Below are 21,995 nucleotides of genomic sequence, written 5' to 3'. Positions count from 1 at the left end.
TGTGAGGGCATCACTACCCAGTGAGGTCATCACTACCCAGTGAGGTCATATGAGGAAACTGTGTCTTGAGGGGCAGGCTTCAGGAGGAGGGGCAGTCTTGTAGAGGAGAGAAGGGTGGAGGCAGAGGTACTCTGCCGGGCCCCTCACACCTGGGCCCTCCCACCCATGCCCTAGTCTAGTAGACAGCCCACGTCGGGAATGCCGGTGGGCTGGCCCAGCCCCAAGGGCCCCAGGAGGGCAAGAGAGACCCACATTCTGAGATTTGCTTGAGACGCAAGATTAACGTAAGAGACAGCTTGCTTGTATGGCACTGACCCTAAGAGGCAGAGCTTTGTGTGGACTGGCGAATCAGGGAAGGCTCCATGGCAGTGGGCCCGAAGGACATGTGAGATTTGGACCCACGGGGAAGAGACGGAAGATATTCCAGTTTGGAAGAATAAAAGCAAAGACACACTTCTCGACCTTGTCCTGCCCCAAATATTAATTCATAGCACCCTCACATTTTTACAACTGAGGACTTAAAAAAACCAAGAGGTTAAGGGGCCTACCCAGTGTTACACGGGTATTGGAGAGGTGTTCTGCTCAATGGTTATGTTCATGTCGGGGCTCCCGATATACAGTTGATAGGAATGTGATGACAAGCTCATGCCATTTCAAACATTTCCAAGTGACAATGACAGAGCTGTTAAAGGTGCAAAACTTGGTTGCTGAATGACCACACAGAGAGGGAACGGTGGGCCCATTTTAACATGAAATGGAAAACAAATTCATGAAAAAAGCGACATAGTACAGGATGACAACGTCATCATTCCACTGCCCTTTCCCCTAGACGTAAAAATCATTAGAATCCTCTCTCCCTGCACCATGAAAGGATGAGATGAACGCTCAGCTCAGGCCCCTTTGAAAAACATGGTCAACAGTGCGAAGAGGTGTTACTGAGACGATTTGGTCCGACTCAGAGAAGGAAAGAGACAACTCTGCCCTTAGCCTGATCAGACCCACAGGAAGGAACCACCTTTGGGGCAGCCTTTCATAGGGTGGCAATGAGAGAGAACCTTCTTTAGGAGGGGACTCCCTGTTGCCAACCTTGAAAAAGCAAAGATGGGACACTCGTTCACTGGGGTTGTTGCAGAGGGGATGTGACCAGAGGTTGGGCCACCGTGCTTTAGAATCAAAGCACCTTGTATTCCTGAGCTGCTTGAATGCTGCAATCGCTGGGTTTTGGTTCTGGAGCAACCCAGGTCTTTGTCCGACTTTTCCGGATTGTGCTTTCTCTTGGGACAACGTCTGGAGACTGGCGTCTCTGCTTCCACCTTTGCTGGCTTGGCCAAAGGAACATCCCCATAGGCCCCGGAGCCACCAACTAGGCAGTATGTCTCCTCATGCCGGCCCAACTGCGTTTTTCCACACCCTCGGTAGAGGACATGGTAGTGACCAGGTGTAGGAGGAGAAACGGGAGCAACTGCTGCTGCAAAGAAAATCAGAACTGATCAGTCACATCTGCTGTGCACAGTCTCCTGCCAGAATGGACCTCTGCCATTTTTCTCTGTTTCTAGCTGAAGACGTTTAATCTACTTAACGTGCAAAACACAGCCTTGGCTCATCACCTGTATGAGTCCCTAGAGAAGGGACACTGGCTGCAAAAGCAATCCCTAGAGCCTACGGCTTCAGCAGATGAGGAAGTCTCTTCACCGTTTCCAGGGAAAATAGTAGAACCTGAAAGTAATTGCAATCATGATCCTCTCCATCTCTCCCTTCCACAACAGAGAAAACCTTTCTTGCAGTCTGTCACTTCTGAGGCTTTCATGGAAATGTCTTTCAAGTTTTGAAAAAAATAATCCAATATATATTGGTTAAGAACCCAGCCCACCTTGGCAACCCCTCTTGGGTCCAATTTATACTGCCTGTTTCAACCACACTGAACTCTAGCCCTCTGATACTTTTATGTAGATTAGAACAAGGCCAAATCCTGAGGCAGAGTGAGCAGGAGACTCAGAACCGGGTTCTGGGTCCCAGCTCTAGGCTCACATCAACCCAGCCTCCTGGGACACCATCTCCTCAGCCCTCCAGTCTCATTAGTACTGCATCAACCCCTCTTCGTTCTTTTGGTCTTCCCATCAATATGGCACCACCCTCTCCCCTAGTACTCAGCAACTCAGGATGGGATGTGTCTGAGGGGACCGATAGAGACGCCTACATGACAGCACAGATGTGCCTGCGTTGGCAGGTGCGGTTCAAGAGTGGCCCTCTTCCTCAAACTGCTCCTTTTACCATTTGCCAACAAAAATGCACTTGTCTTTTGCTAAGAGGCCAATAAGTAAAGGGTCTGAATGGAAGCATCCTCTAGCCCACATGGGAAGGCTACAATTATAAAAATCAGAGATTTCCTGCACACTTGTCCTGGGATGACCTTTCACTTCTCCTCAGCAGTGAGCACTGTGGGTCTCTGAAGGTGTCCCTGGTCACTGGTACTACTTAGAGCTGGGAAAGTGCTTAGGTGTATGTGGTGGGCAAACCCCACAGGAAAATGTGGCAGCCAGGGCAGGTTGTGTGTACACCATGCCTCTTGTACAGGTGGCCGGACTCGGTGTACCTGTTGCACTGCCCTCCCAGGGAACAGAGGACAGGTTTGAGTAAATATAGAAGATATGGTCAGACATTCTCTCTCAGACAACCAAAGAGATTTGTATCTGGTGGAGAACTTTCTCCAAGGAAAGAAGTTCCCTCCAGGGTAGGGAAGTTTCTCTGAGGGCAGCAAGTTTGCATAGTTACCCTGCCAGGTAACTGTGAGAAGGCCTGTGAGGGCATCACTACCCAGTGAGGTCATATGAGGAAACTGTGTCTTGAGGGGCAGGCTTCAGGAGGAGGGGCAGTCTTGTAGAGGAGAGAAGGGTGGAGGCAGAGGTACTCTGCCGGGCCCCTCACACCTGGGCCCTCCCACCCATGCCCTAGTCTAGTAGACAGCCCACGTCGGGAATGCCGGTGGGCTGGCCCAGCCCCAAGGGCCCCAGGAGGGCAAGAGAGACCCACATTCTGAGATTTGCTTGAGACGCAAGATTAACGTAAGAGACAGCTTGCTTGTATGGCACTGACCCTAAGAGGCAGAGCTTTGTGTGGACTGGCGAATCAGGGAAGGCTCCATGGCAGTGGGCCCGAAGGACATGTGAGATTTGGACCCACGGGGAAGAGACGGAAGATATTCCAGTTTGGAAGAATAAAAGCAAAGACACACTTCTCGACCTTGTCCTGCCCCAAATATTAATTCATAGCACCCTCACATTTTTACAACTGAGGACTTAAAAAAACCAAGAGGTTAAGGGGCCTACCCAGTGTTACACGGGTATTGGACAGGTGTTCTGCTCAATGGTTATGTTCATGTCGGCGTTCCCGATATACAGTTGATAGGAATGTGATGACAAGCTCATGCCATATCAAACATGTCCAAGTGATAATGACAGAGCTGTTGCAGGTGGAAAACGTTTTTGCTGAATGACCACATAGAGAGGGAAAGGTGGGCCCATTTTCACATGAAATTAAAAACAAATTCATGAAAAAAGCAACATAATACAAAATGACAACATCATCATTACAGTTCCCTCTCCCCTAGACGTAAAAATCATTAGAATCCTCTCTCCCTGCACCATGAAAGGATGAGATGAACGCTGAGCTCAGGTCCCTTTGAAAAACATGGTCAACAGTGCGAAGAGGTGTTACTGAGACGATTTGGTCCGACTCAGAGAAGGAAAGAGACAACCCTGCCCTTAGCCTGATCAGACCCACAGGAAGGAACCACATTTGAGGCAGCCTTTTATAGTGTGGCAATGAGAGAGAACCTTCTTTAGGAGGGGACTCCCTGTTGCCGACCTTGAAAAAGCAAAGATGGGACACTCGTTCACTGGGGTTGTTGCAGAGGGGATGTGACCAGAGGTTGGGCCACCCTGCTTTAGAATCAAAGCACCTTGTATTCCTGAGCTGCTTGAATGCTGCAATCGCTGGGGTTTAGTTCTGGAGCAACCCAGGTCTTTGTCCGACTTTTCCGGATTGTGCTTTCTCTTGGGACAACGTCTGGAGACTGGCGTCTCTGCTTCCACCTTTGCTGGCTTGGCCAAAGGAACATCCCCGTAGGCCCCGTAGCCACCAACTAGGCAGTATGTCTCCCCATGCCGGCCCAACTGCGTTTTTCCACACCCTTGGTAGAGGACATGGTAGTGACCAGGTGTAGGAGGAGAAACGGGAGCAACTGCTGCTGCAAAGAAAATCAGAACTGATCAGTCACATCTGCTGTGCACAGTCTCCTGCCAGAATGGACCTCTGCCACTTTTCTCTGTTTCTAGCTGAAGACGTTTAATCTACTTGACGTGCAAAACACAGCCTTGGCTCATCACCTGTATGAGTCCCTAGAGAAGGGACACTGGCTGCAAAAGCAATCCCTAGAGCCTAGGGCTGTAGCAGATGAGGAAGCCTCTTCACCGTTGCCAGGGAAAACAGCTAAGTTGTAGGACACCCAGCTGGTGTTGGAGGACTGCTTGGCGTGGGGAACAATCCCACACAAATTGGGTGCAGAGCCTTATTGAGAAATAGAGTTATCATCTGTTGATTCATAAGGAGTGTCTAATTCTTTTTCATTCACAAACAAGCTGTGCCAGGACCTGGGAATAAAAAGTCTATTAAGGATTAGCCTCTGCATAAATTGTAGCAATATTTTTGTGGATCTGTTGACTAAGGCAAAGGAAACAAAAGCAAAAATAAACAAATGGGGCCTACTTAAACTTAAAAGCTTTTGCACAGCAAAGGAAACCATCAACATAACAAAAAGACGACCTACTGCTTGGAGGTAAATATTTGCAAATAATATGACCCTTAAGGGGTTAATATCCAAAATATACTAAGAGTTCATACAACTCAACATCAAAAAACAAAAACAAAAACAACCTGATTAAAAAATGGGCAGAAGAACTGAATAGACATTTTTCTAAAGAAGACATACAGATGGCTAACAGGCACATGAAAAGATGCTCAAAATCACTAATCATCAGAGAAATGCAAATCAAAATCACAATGAGGTATCACCTCCCACTTGTCAGAATAGCTATCATCAAAACGACCACAGATAACAAATATGAGTGAGGATGTGGAGAAAAGGGAATTCTTCTACACTGTTGGTGGGAATGTAAATTGGTGCAGCCACTGTGCAAAACAGTATGGTAGTTTCTCAAAAATCTAAAAATAGAACTGCCATATGACCTAGCAATTCCACTCCTGGTTGTATATCTGAAGAAAACAAAAACATTAATTCAAAGTGACATATGCATCCCAACATTCATAGTGGCATTGTTTACAATAGCCAAGATATGGTGGTAACAACCTAAGTGTCCATCAACTGATGAATGGATAAAGAAGAGGTGGTATATATACACAATGGAATATTACTCAGCCATAAAGAAAATGAAATTCTGCCATTTGCAACAACATAGATGGACTTGGAGGGTATCTCACTTAGTGGAATAAGTTGGACAGAGAAAGATAAATACTGTAAGATATCACTTATGTGTGGAGTCTAAAAAATAAAACAGACTCACAGAGAACAAACTAGTGGTTACCAGTTGGGAGAGGGTTGGGGGGAGGCATAAGCTAGGGTAGAGGATTAAGAGGTACAAACTACTCTTTATAAAATAAATAAGCTACAGAATATATTATACAGCACAGGGAATATAGCCAATATTTTGCAGTAACTATAAATGGATTACAACCTTTAAAAATTGTGAATTACTATGTTGTACACCTGAAACTTATAAATCAACTATAAGTTAAAAACAGAAAAAAAAAAAAGAATTAGCCTCTGCCCTCAGGGATCTTTCAGTCTAATTGGGAATCAGGTAAAGTAACACATCCAGTGTGGTAAAGGACTAAGATTCAGGTGTGCCTTGTGTCCTGTGGAAGCCCAGACTGAGGGGCCAGGGAACACTTCTTGAAGGGGTGCAACTTGAGAGATGAGGGAAAGTTTGCAAAGCAAAAAGCATGCAGGGCCTTTCACTCAAGCTGACAAATGCAGAAAGCTAGTATCTACCTAGGGAAGCCTGAGCTCTGGCGTCCTGAGTTTCCACCACTGTCCACCATTACGAACTCTGAGACCTGGCAGGCTTCGTACCTTTCTAAGCTCTGGCTTCTTTTCTGACCAATGGGGAATTGCTCCCAGAGCCAGGTGATCACGGGGCATCTTTTGGCCGCCGCTGCAAAGACCGCCCTGGGCAGCAGAGGCGCGTAGGAGCTCCCTTCTGGGAGGCGGTGGATGTTCGGTGGCGCTAAGCTGGTGTCCGGCTGGGCTAGGCGGAGGACGGGTCCGGATATAGCGCCCGCCAGTCTCCCAGGCAGAGAGCACTCCCATAAGGCCCCAGATGTGTGTCAAATCAGAGGCCTGACCTCAGGCCGAAGCTGCAGGACAAGCAGACGAGCCTCCCGACCACAAAGTCTGGGCGCCCAGCGGCTGCTCCGCACGGGGCCCTGGAGCAGGTGAGTCCCAGCGCCAGGCCCGGAAAAGCTGTTTCTCACGTCGCTACAGCCTTGTGGGTCTTGGGCATAAGAGCCCCTTGGTTTTCAAAGCTAGATGTTTTGGGGGCTCGCCTCTCAGGTGCAGGTCTTGGAAGTTGGGGTGCCTGGTGTGGGGTTCAGATCCTTTGCTCCTCGGAGACACTCTGGCTGTTGAGTTCCCTCCTGACTGGGGCGGGGGGGGGGGGGCGGGGGGAGGAGTAGGGGTGGCGTTTATGCCGAGACTGAGTCCCAGCCCTTCCCACGTGCTGCCTGTGGGCCTTCTCCTTGGCCCCATTTATAGAAGTTGCTCAGTTTTTAGGTTTTTTCAGAGGAAGTTGTTCTATTTGTATTTGTAGATTCAGTGTGTGTGTTGCCATCTTGAACCTGAGTTTTAAACAGAAGTACTTAATCATATATTTTTTAACAAAGTCTATAGTAAATCAATATTTCTGTCTTCCTCCTGAAGAAGATTAGTATTTTTAGAATGCTTTAACTTCGTTTAAATAGTCTTCCCATGGTCTGCTGTGAGAGGCTTTTCCATCTTCTGTGCCATTTTTATCTAGTATTTTAATTCCATTTTGTTTTTCAGTACAAAAAAGTTATCATTTATGTATTTTTTTAAAAAGTAGACTATGTTTTAGAGCCGTTTTAGGTTCATGGCAAAATTGAGTGGAAAGTATTGAGAGTTCTCATATACCCCTTGCCCCCATCCTCATTATTTTTATAGTCAGTTCTTACTTAAATTTACCAACGGGTGTTCTGGTTTTTTGCGTCCCATTGCTCCATGCATCCCATACCTCCCTTCTGAATTTATTTCCATTAATGTGATGTGAACCTTTATTATAATTTCTAGGAATGCAAAATAAATATATCTGTAGTTTTTCAGGGGTGAAGAACTTCTAGTTGTTGGTTCTGTGGGCTGAGTCATTAGAATTCCTGTTTTTTTTTTTCATAGTTTTGGTGAGTGAGGTCATCTACATGGATATTCTTTTGAGAGTACCATGCATGCCTGGGATGCGAGACCTCCCATGAGATGTTTTTTTCTGTTTGCCTCTGTCCACGCTCAGTAGTGTTCATGAGTCTCCCATCAGTTTTTGTTTTAAATAATTTTAGACTTAACAGAAGAGTTGCAAAGATAGTACAGGAAGCTCCCACATACTGTTCACCCAGCTTTTCCTATTACTGCAGCCCTTAGCAAGCCTACGATTGGCCTTCAGCAATTTGTTAAACATTTCTAGCTAAATTCTTCCTAATGGCTTATATGGTATCCAGAGGTGTTTGTCCCAGCCAGGCAAAGGCCTGGGTCCTGTTTCTTCCTGTGGATGCCTGTTTTTCCTCAGATTCTGGGTTGGTTATTGGCTCCGTGACCTCCGCTTTCTGATGAGTTCATGAAAAATTGTTAATTTGCCGTTTGTCTAGCTTGTTCCTTGTTGTAAGTGTGGGTGTGATGCTTTCCAATGCTATGTCTCCAAGTGGAACCAATTTTGGCGTTACTTTCTTCTTCTAATTTCTGTACTGCTCAGGTGGTGCAAATTTGGGACCTGCACTGGCGGCCAGCACAGCTTCAGTGCTGCTGGCACAGTTGGCTATCCGTGTGTTGCAATCCTGGGTTAGTAAGCCGAGATCCTTTGGTCTCTGCTTATGGACAGGTAGGTGGGTTTTATTTTGCTTTTTGTTTTTCTTTATTTTTGGTTCTACCTTTGTAGAAAATTGTGGTTACCAATGACTCCATGGGGATTTCCCTGAAGATAGAAATGACCTAAAAGAATACCTTTTCTTTATTTAGTGTTTTCTGTTTTCTAAGATACATGGGGGCTTCCCTGGTGGTGCAGTGGTTGAGAGTCCGCCTGCCGATGCAGGGGACACGGGTTGGTGCCCCGGTCCGGGAAGATCCCACATGCTGCGGAGCGGCTGGGCCCATGAGCCATGGCTGCGGAGCCTGCGTGTCCAGAGCCTGTGCTCCGCAATGGGAGAGGCCACAACAGTGAGAGGCCCGCGTACCGTAAAAAAAAAAAAAAAGATACATGGACTGCCTATGCACCTCTGTGGCACTTTCCATATAATCTGATCTCCATGTGATTTTCTTCTATTTTTTTCTGCCTCCATTTGTTTTGCATATATTAGATTGGAATCACTTTGAATAAAGAGGACATATTTTCTACTCTTGTACACCATGTTAGTGCTGAGCATGTATGTTCATTCAGCAAATATTTTCTGGTCCCCTGCTGGGTGCCACAAACTATTCTAGGACCTGGGTGTATAGTGGGGAGCAAGAAGAAAATTTCCTCGCTTTTTAGTATTGTGAGGAGTCAGACACAGAATAAATACATAATTACCAACTATGATAAAGAAAAGTACATGGTGCTCTGAGACCTAGTTTATGGTGGGGGCTCAGAAAGACTTGTCTGAGGGAGTGACTTTTATATTGAGACTTCCAGGCAAATAAGACTTATGGGAAGAGTGGGAGGGAACAGCATCACAGACAGCGAACAGCATATGTAAAGTATTTTGGTGGTAAAGAGTGTGGGGCATTCAGAGAACTGAGCAGTCAGTGAAGCTGGAGTGAGTGAGGAAATGAACCTGAAGGAGTGGTCAGAGGCTGGAAGATACAGGGTCTTGAAGGAGTTGATATTTCATTGTAGTCTTGGCAGCCATGGAAGGGTTTTGCTCTAGTTTACATTTAAAAACATTACTCTGGATGCTGGGTAGAAGACTGATAATAAGGGAAAGAGAATGGGAATAAGCTGATAATCTGGGTGGTCCGAGCAAGAGAGTACAGTGGCCTGAACAAGGGTAGGAGCAGCAGGGATTGAGGGAAGAAGGACTCGAGGTACAGTCTGGATGTGGAAGGGGCAGGACTTGATGATGCTGTGTTTGGGGGAAGGGTAGTTGGGAGGCAGAGGAAAGTATCAACCAATGCTTTCAAGCTGATTTATTCACTTCCTCTGCCCACTCAAACAAGGGAAGAAAATTGTCATGTGAGTCTCTTTTTTCATGATTTTCACTGAGCAGAAACCTGCTCTATAGCCACCTAAGTCTGGTTTGTCTTACTCACTGTGTTCCATTCTACATTCTGTCTTGTCTAGTGGGATTTTCCTTCTCAACTGGATTACTAGCTGTTTGGGGGTGAGGCGGGGCAGGGGGAAGGACTATGTTGCTTTCATCTCCTGTCCTATGTAGCACTTAGCACAGTCCTTTGCTCAGATGCTGAAAATCATTTTTTTTTTTTTGAGCACTTTATGTTTCTTCAGTTGGACAAGAAAGATTTTACTTTCCTTTGGACTTAACCCTTCTTTCAGTTTCTAGTCCATTGGTAAACTATGGTGCACGTGGCATATGGATTATAAATTCAAGTTAATTTTTCCTCTGCTCTTTGCTTTTAGTCTACAGTAGAATCGAGCTGCTGGACCAGCAAAAATCCAAGTGCTTTATCCAAGCCTGGTATTTGTATTTGTGAGGTGAGCTACTGAGAAGCACATTGAAGCATTTTGCACATATGTTTTTCTCTTTTGCCTCTGTGGTAACACATTTTCCTAGCTGTGCTTTGGATTTTTCCCATTTCAGTTTTGAAATTTCCACATGGGGTTTAGCCACTTGGTGAAGTGCTCTCAGCTTCCCTGCTCACCATCAGGTTGGCTTCAGCAGTGAGACCTTTGATATCTTTCTGTTTTTCTGAGCTTGGGTTTACTGCCACACTTGCTGGCCTCTGGCTTTATTTCTTTCCCAGTATTTTATAGTTGTAACGTATGGGCTTTTCCTTTCAACAGTTCTCTGTCCTCAGGGAAGCACTCCGTCTTGTCTGTTCCATGGTTTTTGATTTTGACTCTGTTGCTACCCAGCTGTGACTATTGCAGCTTGAATCACAGCACCCCAGAGCATGGACCACTTTTCTTCAGTTTGCCTGTTTCTCATCTTCTCTGCCCTGACATTGTTTCAGACATAGTTTTTAATTTGGTGGAATTTTTCTCATTATTTTATTTCTTAGTTGCTGATTCCAGTCTGTCTCTTTAAAATAAAGCCGATTCTGTTAATTTCTTTCTTTCTTTCTTTCTTTTTTTCTATTTGGCAATGTGGAGATTGCCACTGCTCTTGAGAGCTGCTTTCCAATATGTCATTACTCAGCCTTGGAAGTAATTTTAGAATGTTGTGTGCCCCTGACTGGAACACGGCATTACCAAGGTCCCGAGTGTGGCACATCTGAAGGTGGGGGTGACCTGAAGAAGAATCTGTGACATTCGTACAGTGCCGTGCAGTTTACAAGGGACCTTTAAATCTGTGGTCTTGTTTAGTACTCACAATAAGCCTAGGAGGGTGGCAGGGCGTTATAATTTCCTGTTTTAAAGTCAAGGAACTTGAAGATCATAAAGTGAAGTGTTTTCCCAATGTCGCCTAGCTAGAAGGTGATGGAGCCAGACTTTGAACTTATGTCCCAACAGTGCTCTTTATACTATAGGAACTTTTCTTTTCAATATCATTTAAATTTCAGGCTGGGATAGTCAGGGTAGATTTCAGGCACAATTGGATTCAGGAACTCAAACAATGTTATCAGGGCTGAGTCTTGCTCTCTCTTGGCTCTGCCTTCCTCTGAGTTAACTTTCTCTTTATCCAGGCTCTTCTTTTGGGGGGCACTGTGGCTTCCAGTAGCTCCAGGCTAATATCCACCAATCTGGGGGAAAGGAGAACATTCCTCTCCTGCAGAAGAACAGTGTTTGCTTCGCATTGTCCTTAATTGAGTTAATGTTTATCTCTGAGTCAATCACTATTATTAAGAGGGTTGTGATGCTGATTGGACAGGCCTGAGTCCTGAGTCACATGACCTCTCCTGCTGTTCGAGGTGTGATCAACTGGGCTTAAATCATGTGACAGGAGAGTGGGTGGGAAGTGGTTCCCTAGAAGAAAATTGAGGTATTGTTACCAGAATAAAAGTGAATGCATGTTGGGCAGACAAGACATGAGATGTCTTCTGTGCTAGATATTTTCCATTTGCCCCTCAGGTCTGCTCACCGCTCTGCTCTGTGCCCCAGGAATCTAACTTGTATAAAGTGCTTTGATGCGCTCCCTTTCCCTCAAGTTTCCAATTACGTTTAGCCAGTGAAAACCTCTGGCAGGAGATTAGAGTCAAGGAGAAGAGTGAGGGAGGGGTATTTATTCCACCAAGCCCTGCCCTGTGAGGCTGCCCTCTGAAGCTGAAGGTTACAGCTCCTGCCAGGCAATCCTCTTTACTTGGCTGGCCCTGTATCCAGTTCTGCTAACTGCTTTCCTTGTTCGTTCAAGCCTGGAGTGGTAATACCCTGGGGTAGTAATACCCTGGGGTATTGTACAATCCCTTTTAGTTTCCCTACCCTGTGCTCACACTTTTGTAAATGGTCCCTTTGTTAAACTGTCCTCAAGTTACTAAATTTCAGTGAGCCATACCTTTCCTGACAGGACCTGATTGACCTCTACAGGTAGGAAAGTAAAAACTCAATGCATCCACATTAAAAATGATTTGGAGCTTCTGTGGTGTGAGGTTAGGAGTTGAGAAGATTTAGTGGGCTATGAAAAGTATGATCAAGGTAGGTGTGAAGGATGGCCACAAGGAAGAGGGAGTAGCGTTTTCTGTGTGTGTGGTTTTATTCAATTCAGAGTTGTTAGAAGTTTCTAACAATTTGTGCTATCTAAAAATCAATCAAGCTGCCTTAAAGGTAATGAGCTCACCATCATTGATGGTATTCACCTGGACAGCTCTAGTGACACGTGATTTTTCAGGGGATTTTCTGAAGGGGATTCCTTCCTTAGATAGTCGGTGGGCTAAGTGATCTGGAGAGTTCTTTCCTACAGTTCAAGTGATGCAGGAATTGCCTTCGCAGAGGAAATTTTCATTTCTTCTCTCCTTTGGGGACCTTCCTAGCATCCCCAAACACCCTCTGGTGTGAATGTCAAGAATCAGATGTAGTGAGCTCTGCTTTATTATCTTGTCAGTTACATGTTAAAGGCATTAAAAACCCTCACCTGTGCCTTTGCCATCACAGATGAGCAGATGTCCCCAATGGGAAGCCATGGAGAGGTAGTCTCTGATGCTTAATACTAATGGTGTACTATGTTGTCACAAAGAAATCAGCTGCTAGTCCTAAAGAATTAAAATTACATCAGCAATAGGAAATCACTGTCATTAACTATTGGGACTAATTTAATATCTGTGAAATGGTGTTCATATTCCTTTATATGTTTCTGTATTTGATAATTGAATTAAAAATATCTTTTTTTTTTTTTTTTTTGCGGTACGCTGGCCTCTCACTGCTGTGGCCTCTCCCGTTGCGGAGCACAGGCTCCGGATGTGCATTGGCAGGCGGACTCTCAACCACTGCACCACCAGGGAAGCCCTCTTCTAAGGTTTTATAAATTCAAATCAAGACCTTTCTCCCCTAGTACTATTTTCTTCAGAAGGAATCAGATTCCTTAGAGACAAATTCTCCTACCCTGCAGGTTTTTATGGACCTATTGTATCAGCTGGGTCTGGTTACAAGTGACACACTGATCTGGCCAACTTAATTTAAAAAGGAATTTACATCTGAAGAACCAGGCTTGGAAAGGACAATTTGCAGAGCAGCAGGAATGAAGAGTCTTGGAAGGGCACTGATGCAGGTACAAAACAACTCACTAAATTTCTGTCCATGAGTCATGATATTCCAGATGTGAAATTGTGGGAAAGGAGTCCTAATGGGCCATTGGGTCTCAAGCCTATCTTTGGTTAGAGGAGGGCAGGGCACCTTGACTGAAAGTCCTACCAAAGCTGCACACGGTGGGAAAGGTAACTGCCTGGATGCTGGAAAAATAGAAACCACTGTCCACACACCACCTCTTATGGCAAATGAGAAATTACCACATGAAAATAGAGATTGAAACAGGTGTTACAATAGTTCTGAGGTGGTGTAGCCTATCCTAGAAAAGTAGATTATGGTTAATGTGGAAAAAGTACCAGCTTATAGACATATATGTAAGAAAGATCCATGAGAGAAATAACAAAGGGTTATGATTCCATTGTTCCTCTTGCTTGTGGTTTTACGATTGTCCATGGGATAATGAGATATTTGCCAATATAATGTGGGTCTGGGGCAGGGTTGACAAACTTTGTCTGCAAAGAAAGGGCTACCTCATTAATATTTTAGATTTTGCAGACCATACAGTCTCTGCCATTGCAGTGTGAAAACAGCCATAGACAGTATGAAAATAAATGGGCGTGGCTATGTTCCACTAAATCTTTATTTACAAAAAGAGGCAATGGTGAGGTTTCGCCCACAGGCTGTGCTTTGCTGAGCCCTGGTCTAGAGGGATACTTCAGTACTATGGTAGCTTGGTGGAGCCCAGTCAAGGCCAGCAATTGCAGGCTCAGTGTAAGTGAGTAGTTTGTGTAGTAGCTGAGTCCTTGAGCAAGTTGAGATGAGCCCTGGAAGACAGGTCTGGTAGAGAGGAAAGCACAAGGGACTTTATATTGGGTGGCCTGAGTTCATACCCTTGCTTAAGCACTCTGTGATTGAGGGCAAGCTTTAGACTTTCCTGAGTCTCGGTTTCCTCATCTTTAAAATGGGGAATGTAATTAGAATGCCCCTTATGTTTGTGGTTTATTTAAATGAAGTAACATATGAAAAATATTCAGCATGGGGCTTCCCTGGTGGTGCAGTGGTTAAGAATCCGCCTGCCAATGCAGGGGACACGGGTTCGAGCCCTGGTCTGAGAAAATCCCACATGCCACGGAGCAGTGAAGCCCATGCGCCACAACTACTGAGCCCGCGTGCTACAACTACTGAAGCCCACGCACGTAGAGCCCGTGCTCTGCAACGAGAAGCCACCGCAATGAGAAGCCTGTGCACCACAACAAAGAGTAGCTCCTGCTTGCCGCAACTAGAGAAAGTCCATGTGCAGCAACGAAGACCCAACGCAGCCAAAAATAAATAAATAGAGAAAATAAATACAATTTAAAAAAATTCAGCATGGAGCTTGACACATAATATTCACTGAACACTCTGTATTTCCTTTCTCCTCCCTTCCTAAAGTTATGTGGAAAGGATAAGTTGCTTAGTTAGGGTACCCCACTGCAAGATCACTGACATCTCATCCAACTCAGGAAATGTTTGAAAAAAGCTGATGCCATATCTCTGAAGATTCTCAGAAGCGTAGAGTGATGGGGGTGCGCGTTAGTGGGTAGAATGATGAAGAAGATCTGGTCCCCTGGCTTTCTTTACAATCCTCTCCCCAGCTTGGCCTCACCTTAGAGCTGGGCAGCCTCCCTTCCAGGAATTGGGTAGCTCTGAAACGTATTAACAAGCAGGAGTTCCTGTAGAAGGGACTGTATCAATCAGGCCCTGGGATAACACTTTAGGAACATGGGGTTATTCAGCCTAGAAACTTGATAATGTATTTACATGTTTGAAGGGCTAAGTACCTTCTGCTGGGTGGACCCACAGGACAAAATTAGAAACAGTAGGCCATCCACAAGTCACATGGACAGCCAAGGGGCAGTTTCCTTTTGCTGGAGATATTCAAGCAGAGGTTTTCTGGGATGTTAGAAAGGGAATAAGATCTGCATAGAGCTGTAGATCTGGCTCTCCAACTCATGAATCTTTTTGGAGCCTGTGGAAATTCAGAACAGACAGGTTAGTGTATGAACTGTTCCCGAAGATCAGTTGCCCAAAAAATATTAGCAGTAGAGTACTCCTGACTGCGGGCGGGTTCTTCTCCCTGACTGAAGAGTAATTACCATGCCCCGCCTAGGGAAGGATAACAATAGATAACAGTTACTGAGCTCTTAGAATGTGCCAGGCACTCATATATGTACTGCAAACTTTTTATTTTCTCAAAGTGGCTTGAAGAGGTAGGTGCTCATTGTTATGTCATCTTATACATGAGCAAACTGAGGTCATAGGAGGTTATGTATGGTGCCTAAGACCACATAGATATAAGTGATGCCAAAATCTGAACATGAATATTCTAATTCCAGAGCCCACTCTTAATCCCAAAATAAAATCCCACTTTTATTCGAAATTAAATAATTAGGGGAGAGAGGCCTTTCTGGCACGACATTATGCTGGATTAGGTGCTCCTCGTGGCACTGACATAAATCCATATTTAATAAGAAACCTGTATTTCAGGAGCTAAAAGTTTGAAAATTTAATGAAGACAAATGGCCCCTTTTAGCAAAGTTAAATAGCAGTGTTTGAGGCACTGGTATCCAGTTTGTGGTAGCCCTCTTGGGGTAGGAAACTTTCAAGTTATGCTTTGGCTGTGACCGTTCCTTATCTGCATTATAACCTTGAGTCAAAATATCTGTTTACTGCAGACTCTGCTTTCTGTGGAGGCCCCATAAAGAAGTGACCCATTCTGGTAACTGGTGTCGGGAGGGGAGGAAGGGAATGCACCAGCAAGTTCAAAAGAAGTCCCGGGACATATATGCAGTTGGGAAAAAAACCCAGCAACGTTATTTAGACAGCTGGGCTTGGGAGAGAATGGTCATTGTTTGGGAAAATTGCTTCATCTGCCCTCTAGTGCAGAAGGCAAGGGCTGGAAGGAATGATCTGGATGACAGGATCTGAGAGAGGAGGTCAAGCCCTTTGGACTGACTCTCAAAGGATGTGTTGACCCTAGTTGACAGGTAGGCTGCACATACATACAGTCTCTTAATCCCCCATCCCCTCCCTAGGAATAAGGCCAGAGTGCGCTGGCGTACTCTGCTGACATCTTACACACGCTAGGCTGCGTGTTTGGGCCTTTTCCATGTAACGCTGCTCTAGCGATGTTAATTTTAACCTGATTGTCCTTGGATGTGAATACTGGCAAGCTGAGGAGGGAGTGGCTGACACTGACTTGCTATAGGCCTAGAAACATTTTAGATATGTGATTCAAGAGAAAAAAATAAAACCACAGAGAACATAATTGGAGCTTCTATCTTGGAAAGCATGGTCTCCAACCAACCGTGGGCTGCTGCTAGCGCCAGCTCTGCTGTGCGACCTTGGGAAAGGCATTTAGGCAGTTTCTCTGAGTCTCTCTTGCTTTCCCGTTTGTATAATAAGGACAACTGGACTGAATGACCTCTCAGGCCAACCCTTCAAGCTGTAAATTCTATGAGTGTTCACTATTTCTTTCTCGGTATTGAAGAGTTTATTTATTTTTAAATTCTATTTTTAGAAGATATAACAATTCATCCAAGGAGGAGAGTAGTGACATGATCCTGGGGAAAAAAAAAATCATTGTATTTTCAGAACTTTTCTTTCATGTAAATTCTGTATGTCTGTGTGTTTCTTGCTCCCTCTTCTGTCCAAACTCTTGTTTACTCTGGGTATTTTCTTTTTTTAAAAAAATTTATTTTAATTTATTTATTTTTGGCTTTGTTGGGTCTTCGTTGCTGTGCACAGGCTTCTCATTGTGGTGGATTCTCTTGTTGCGGAGCACAGGCTCTAGGCACACGGGCTTCAGTAGTTGTGGCACGTGGGCTCAGTAGTTGTGGCTCGCGGGATCTAGAGCACAGGCTCAGTAGCTGTGGCGCACAGGCTTAGTTGCTTCGCGGCATGTGGGATCTTCCGGACCGGGGATCAAACCTGTGTCCCCTGCATTGGCAGACAGATTCTTAACCACTGCACCACCAGGGAAACCCTACTCTGGGTATTTTTACGTTTTGAAGGCCATTGTGTAAACTTGCTCTTTTCTGTTTGAAATCTACACTATTTTTATAATTGTTGATATTTCCTCTCTGTTTTTAAACTGCGGTGAAATTCAAATAACATAAAATCAATCATTTTCAAGTGTACAATTATGTGTCATTAAGCACATTCACAGTGTTGTACAAACAACACTTTTATCTAGTTCCAAAACATTTTCCTTGCCCCAAATGAAATATCCCATATCCAGGAAGTAGTTACTCCCCATTCCTTTCTCCCCTACTAAGGCAACTATGGTTCTGCTCTCCTTCCCTATGGATCTACCTTTTCTGGATATTTCATATAAATGGAACCATACATGTGATCTTTTGTGACTGACTTCTTTCACTTGGCATAATATTTTTGAAGTTCATCGACATTGTAGCATGTATCAATACTTCATTCCTTGTTATGGCTGAATACCGTTGCATTCCGTTGTATGTATATATCACAATTTGTCTATCCATTTATTGGTTGGTAGATATTTGGTTTGTTTCTGTTGTTTAGCTATTGTGAATGGTGCTGCTGTGAACATATGTGTACAAGTATTTGTTTGAGTACCTGTTTTCAACTTTTTGGGGTATATACCTAGGAGTAGAACTGCTATGGTAATTCTACGTTTAACTTTTTGAGAAACTGCCTTTTTTTCTCAGCCACTGCACCATTTTATATGCCCGCCAGCAATGTATGAGGGTTCCATTTTCTCCACATCCTCATCATGCTTGTTACTTTCTGTTTTTTTGATTACAGCCATCCTAGTGGATATGAAGTGGTATCTCCTTGTGGTTTTGGTTCCTTTTCTTTTCTTTTTTTTGGCCTTGCCATGCAGCATGCGGGATCTTAGTTCTCCGACAAGGGATTGAACCCGCGTGGAGTCTTAACCACTGGACCACCAGGGAAGTCCCTCATTGTGGTTTTGAGTCTTACTTTTAGGAAGTAACAAGGTACCTTTCATATTACCACCACTTCAAGCCAGTACAAGAACTAATAGATGCCAGGCAAATCCTTTGGCAAAATTCATTTGAACCACCAATCTCTTCTGTATACCTGGCACTTACTTTCACACCTGTCTCAATCTTGTTCCTAGGGTACAACTCTGTGTCTTTGTGTGAAATGTCTTTTACTGACCCTTTGTTTGTCCTAACAGAAAATACTTAAAAAAAATCATATGCCAAACAGGGTATGAAAGCCAAGAGTCAAGGAGGGAAGTGTTTTGGTTTTGGTCAATATTCACTGAAAGATACTGGGTTCTTTTCTCTGGTATAAGTTCTAGGTGAGATAGTTAATTACTCCTGGTCCTATGTGGAGTTGGGTGCACCAAGAGCATCTTCTTGGACAGACGTCTGGAGATCCACACCAACTGATTTAAACACTTGATCTCTTTGAGGGATCCTTGGAGTTGCTTTTTGTACCACACTCAAAGGGTAGTCTGTACCTCATCCACCTGAGAAGTGCTGCTTCTGCAGAGGATACCTTTGGATTTCTAACTGCAGTGGTTCTATCTTGAGGGAACTATACTCAGGTGGTTGATCAGCACAGAGGAAGGTGAACAACTTCCCCTTCTGAATTCCAGACTTAAGAGTGACATAGTCAGTAAGGTCTGGTAGGCCGGCAGATGGCTAAGATTAGCAGGGGTTAGTTGTTTCCCATTGCCATCTGAGTGACCTTTCAAATCAGGAGTTTCTTCTCTTTCCTCATACACCATTCCTCTTTCCAGTCAGTCAAGGCCAAGGTCAACATTTTCTATGGACAGTCCAGTTTTAAAAAATTTGAGGAGGGGAGGTTCTCTAGCTTCTGTGGTTAATGAGATTTGCCTACGCTCTATTATAAAGTAAAGCACCAAGGAGTTAAGAAAACTTATTTAAAACTTGGAAGTAAGACAGAAAGATAGGTAATATGTCCTTTTAACATCATCTAGGGACATAGTTTAGCAGCTCCACCTGAGGGGTATTTAGGCAGGAGAATATGCTTTGTTCATCCCAACCATTATTTTTCATTAAAATTTCCAGACTCAGTGAAGTCACATGTTAACATGTAGATTTGGCAAATAATTTCTGTCCAATATAATAGATAACCCCAAAGGTTATGGCTTATTGCTCTCTAGGTCATTAGCCAGTTTTGTATTTAACATCGTGATCTTGTTCAAATGTTGTTCCACATGCTTATGAAAATCTAGATCCTGAAAATGCTCTTTGAAGGAGCTTTACCATCTTAATGTTTCCCTCATTAATTAACAAGTTGGATAACATCTTTGACACATGTTCATTTGATATTTGGATGAGAGTCATGTTTTTCACTTTTTGAAAATTACAGTTTCAGAAGATTTTACTGGAAACCCAAGGGAGGATGGAATTGGGTCAAAGCTAGTATCAGTAAAGGGATTATGTCCCACAGGGAGTGCTATCATATGCTTTTCTAGACAAGATGATCATGGGTCTGTTTGCTGGGTCTAGCTGAGCAATGCAGATTTTGGGGTGTGGGGTGGATTTGGCTCTTCTAACTTTAAGGCTATGACTCACGGTGTTTCACAGCCTTGCTTTCCATTGCCAATGATAATTCTGCCCAACATTGGGACTTCTACTCCTGGCTTCTCTCTGCTCTTCCAGCTCTTCAGTGTCTTTCTATTCCCAGCCCAAACAGACAACTGGTGAGTCCTTTCACTCCCAACTTCTTTTAATCTTCCTCTCTTGAGTGTGAGACTTCTGTACTTAGAGGTTCTAAAAGCTGGATTTTCAAGCCACTCATCAGTACTTGCTGACACTCGTTTCACCTCCTGGCTGTCTGTGGGGCACATATCTGATCTGGCTGGAGAAGAAACGGTGGGGCAGAATTTTTTGCAAGAGCAACTTGTGAGTTCTAAAGTAAAAACTTGCCTTCAGACTGAGTTGAGTCTTTTCTAGTCTTTGGGGATGAGTGATCCTGTGTGCTCAATTATATCACTGCTGTAATTGGAAATCTACTTGTCATCAGTTCCTCAGGCTGTTTAATCTCTTGGTCACTCATTGGCAGCTTGGGCTGTTCTGTTTTTCCCTCCGATGTGTTATTTCTTCCCACAGTTCAAACCAGGATTTTCTGGAATGTGGGCTCGTTTTCTTACTCCTTCCTCTTCTGCCACCCCTCAGAGAGCATTACTCCTCTTTCTTTTAGCTCAGAGTTAGTTTGTGTTTCATCTTCTCTCTGCTTCTTGGATGGAATGAGCTCTTGAGAGGCAGATCATCCTGTCTTGATTTAGGCTGAGGAAAGATTAATTTTATTGGTAGGGCTTCTTTCTTGCCTTTCTAGTCTTCTCTATTCTCATAATGGCTTCTCAGAGGTGTCTCATTTCTCTCAACTTCTGGGATTCCAGGGGAGGTCAGGGCCGAACAGCTGAGGGACTGGCTCTACATGCAGAGGTCCTGTCTGTCCTGAGGTGAGCTCAGCTTTCCTCTCCAGCCGTATATCCATGTTGACGTCCATCTTTGGGTCAAAGGTGTCATAATGCCTTCTTGGCACAGGCTTGTTAGAGTCTGGAGGAAGCTACGACCTCACCTCTGTTTCCCAGGTCATCAGAATCTTTGTAAGGGGCTTCTCAGGGGCAGCAGGGAAGGAACTGTCTTTATGCCTCCCAGAAGCACTTTTTACATTTTGCCATGGGATGTGATGATGTAAGCTTTATAGGTCCCCCACAATGCCTAGAATAGTTGCAAAAAGATGTTGCTCAATCTGTGTTTGATGAATAAATGAATGAATCAAATTAGTGGGATTTATTTTGACACTTGAGTTCCACTTTGGTTCGAGCCTGGATTGGTTCATATAGTATTTCCATAGATCTAGCTTTATAGTCTTCATTATTTAAAATGTTATTGTAATAATAATTTAAGAAATTTCATATAAAATACAGATGCTGGTATAAATATAGTTGCCTATATAATTAAAAGCTGGGGTCTTTCTGTTTTTAAAATTCTGCTAAACACAATTTCTAGCTATATTGAGAAAATTCCAGGCATGGCAGGTCTATTATGTGCATGTCAGAGCAGGACTGTATTAACAACTCAGCCACCGCTTGTGGTTGCACCAGGGGAAGGAGGTCAGTTGTGGAGTTTAGTCCTGACTAAAGACTAATAAATGTTATTAAACTGTTTGATTACTTAATACAAAAGAAGAATAGAATCTTCCCTGTATAGACTGACTGCACACTGAGAGCCAGAGTTTCCTTTCTCTACACAGACTGAAGAAAGATTATTTTAATTTTTAAAACTTCTTCTTTCTTTTAACATCTTTATTGGGGTATAATTGCTTTACAATGGTGTGTTAGTTTCTGCTTTATAACAAAGTGAATCAGTTATACATATACATATGTTCCCATATCTCTTCCCTCTTGCGTCTCCCTCCTTCCCACCCTCCCTATCCCACCCCTCCAGGCGGTCACAAAGCACCGAGCCAATATCCCTGTGCCATGAGGCTGCTTCCCACTAGCTATCTACCTTACGTTTGTTAGTGTATATATGTCCATGCCTCTCTTGTTTCTTGCCTTTCTACTCCTTGATTCTGTTCTCAAGCTGTTGTTGATGGGATCTAGGTTTTCCCAAATGGGACCATTTGAAACAGAAATGAATTCATTCTCAAATGAAATATATGAGGAAAGAGAACAGCTCTGAAATGTATTTTGGTGTTTAGCCATCAAGCCAGGAGAGAAAGGGCAGCAGTTGGCTGGAAATCATCCGTATCAAATCTGCATTCATTTAGCATCCTTCTTTATCCATATGTCACTTTCCTGTTTTAATGGAAAAAATAAAACTAGTAAACACTTTAAAGCGT

General features: G+C 44.0%; 1 protein-coding gene across 1 annotated transcript; it reads right to left on the bottom strand.

Annotated features, from left to right (window-relative positions):
* Window positions 1-79: 79 nt before the first annotated feature.
* On the bottom strand, window positions 80-2,660 carry LOC125961684 (DPEP2 neighbor protein-like). The gene is made up of 3 exons (XM_049700486.1): window positions 2,594-2,660; window positions 1,181-1,468; window positions 80-96 (listed from the first exon to the last, which is right to left on the bottom strand). Exons 1-3 carry the CDS (start codon window positions 2,658-2,660, stop codon window positions 80-82), a joined length of 372 nt encoding a protein of 123 aa, XP_049556443.1.
* Between the last annotated feature and the right edge of the window lie 19,335 nt (window positions 2,661-21,995).

This window comes from Orcinus orca, chromosome 17 (assembly GCF_937001465.1).
Source record: "Orcinus orca chromosome 17, mOrcOrc1.1, whole genome shotgun sequence".
Classification (NCBI taxonomy): domain Eukaryota; kingdom Metazoa; phylum Chordata; class Mammalia; order Artiodactyla; family Delphinidae; genus Orcinus; species Orcinus orca.
This window is presented reverse-complemented; position numbering and strand designations above follow the sequence as displayed.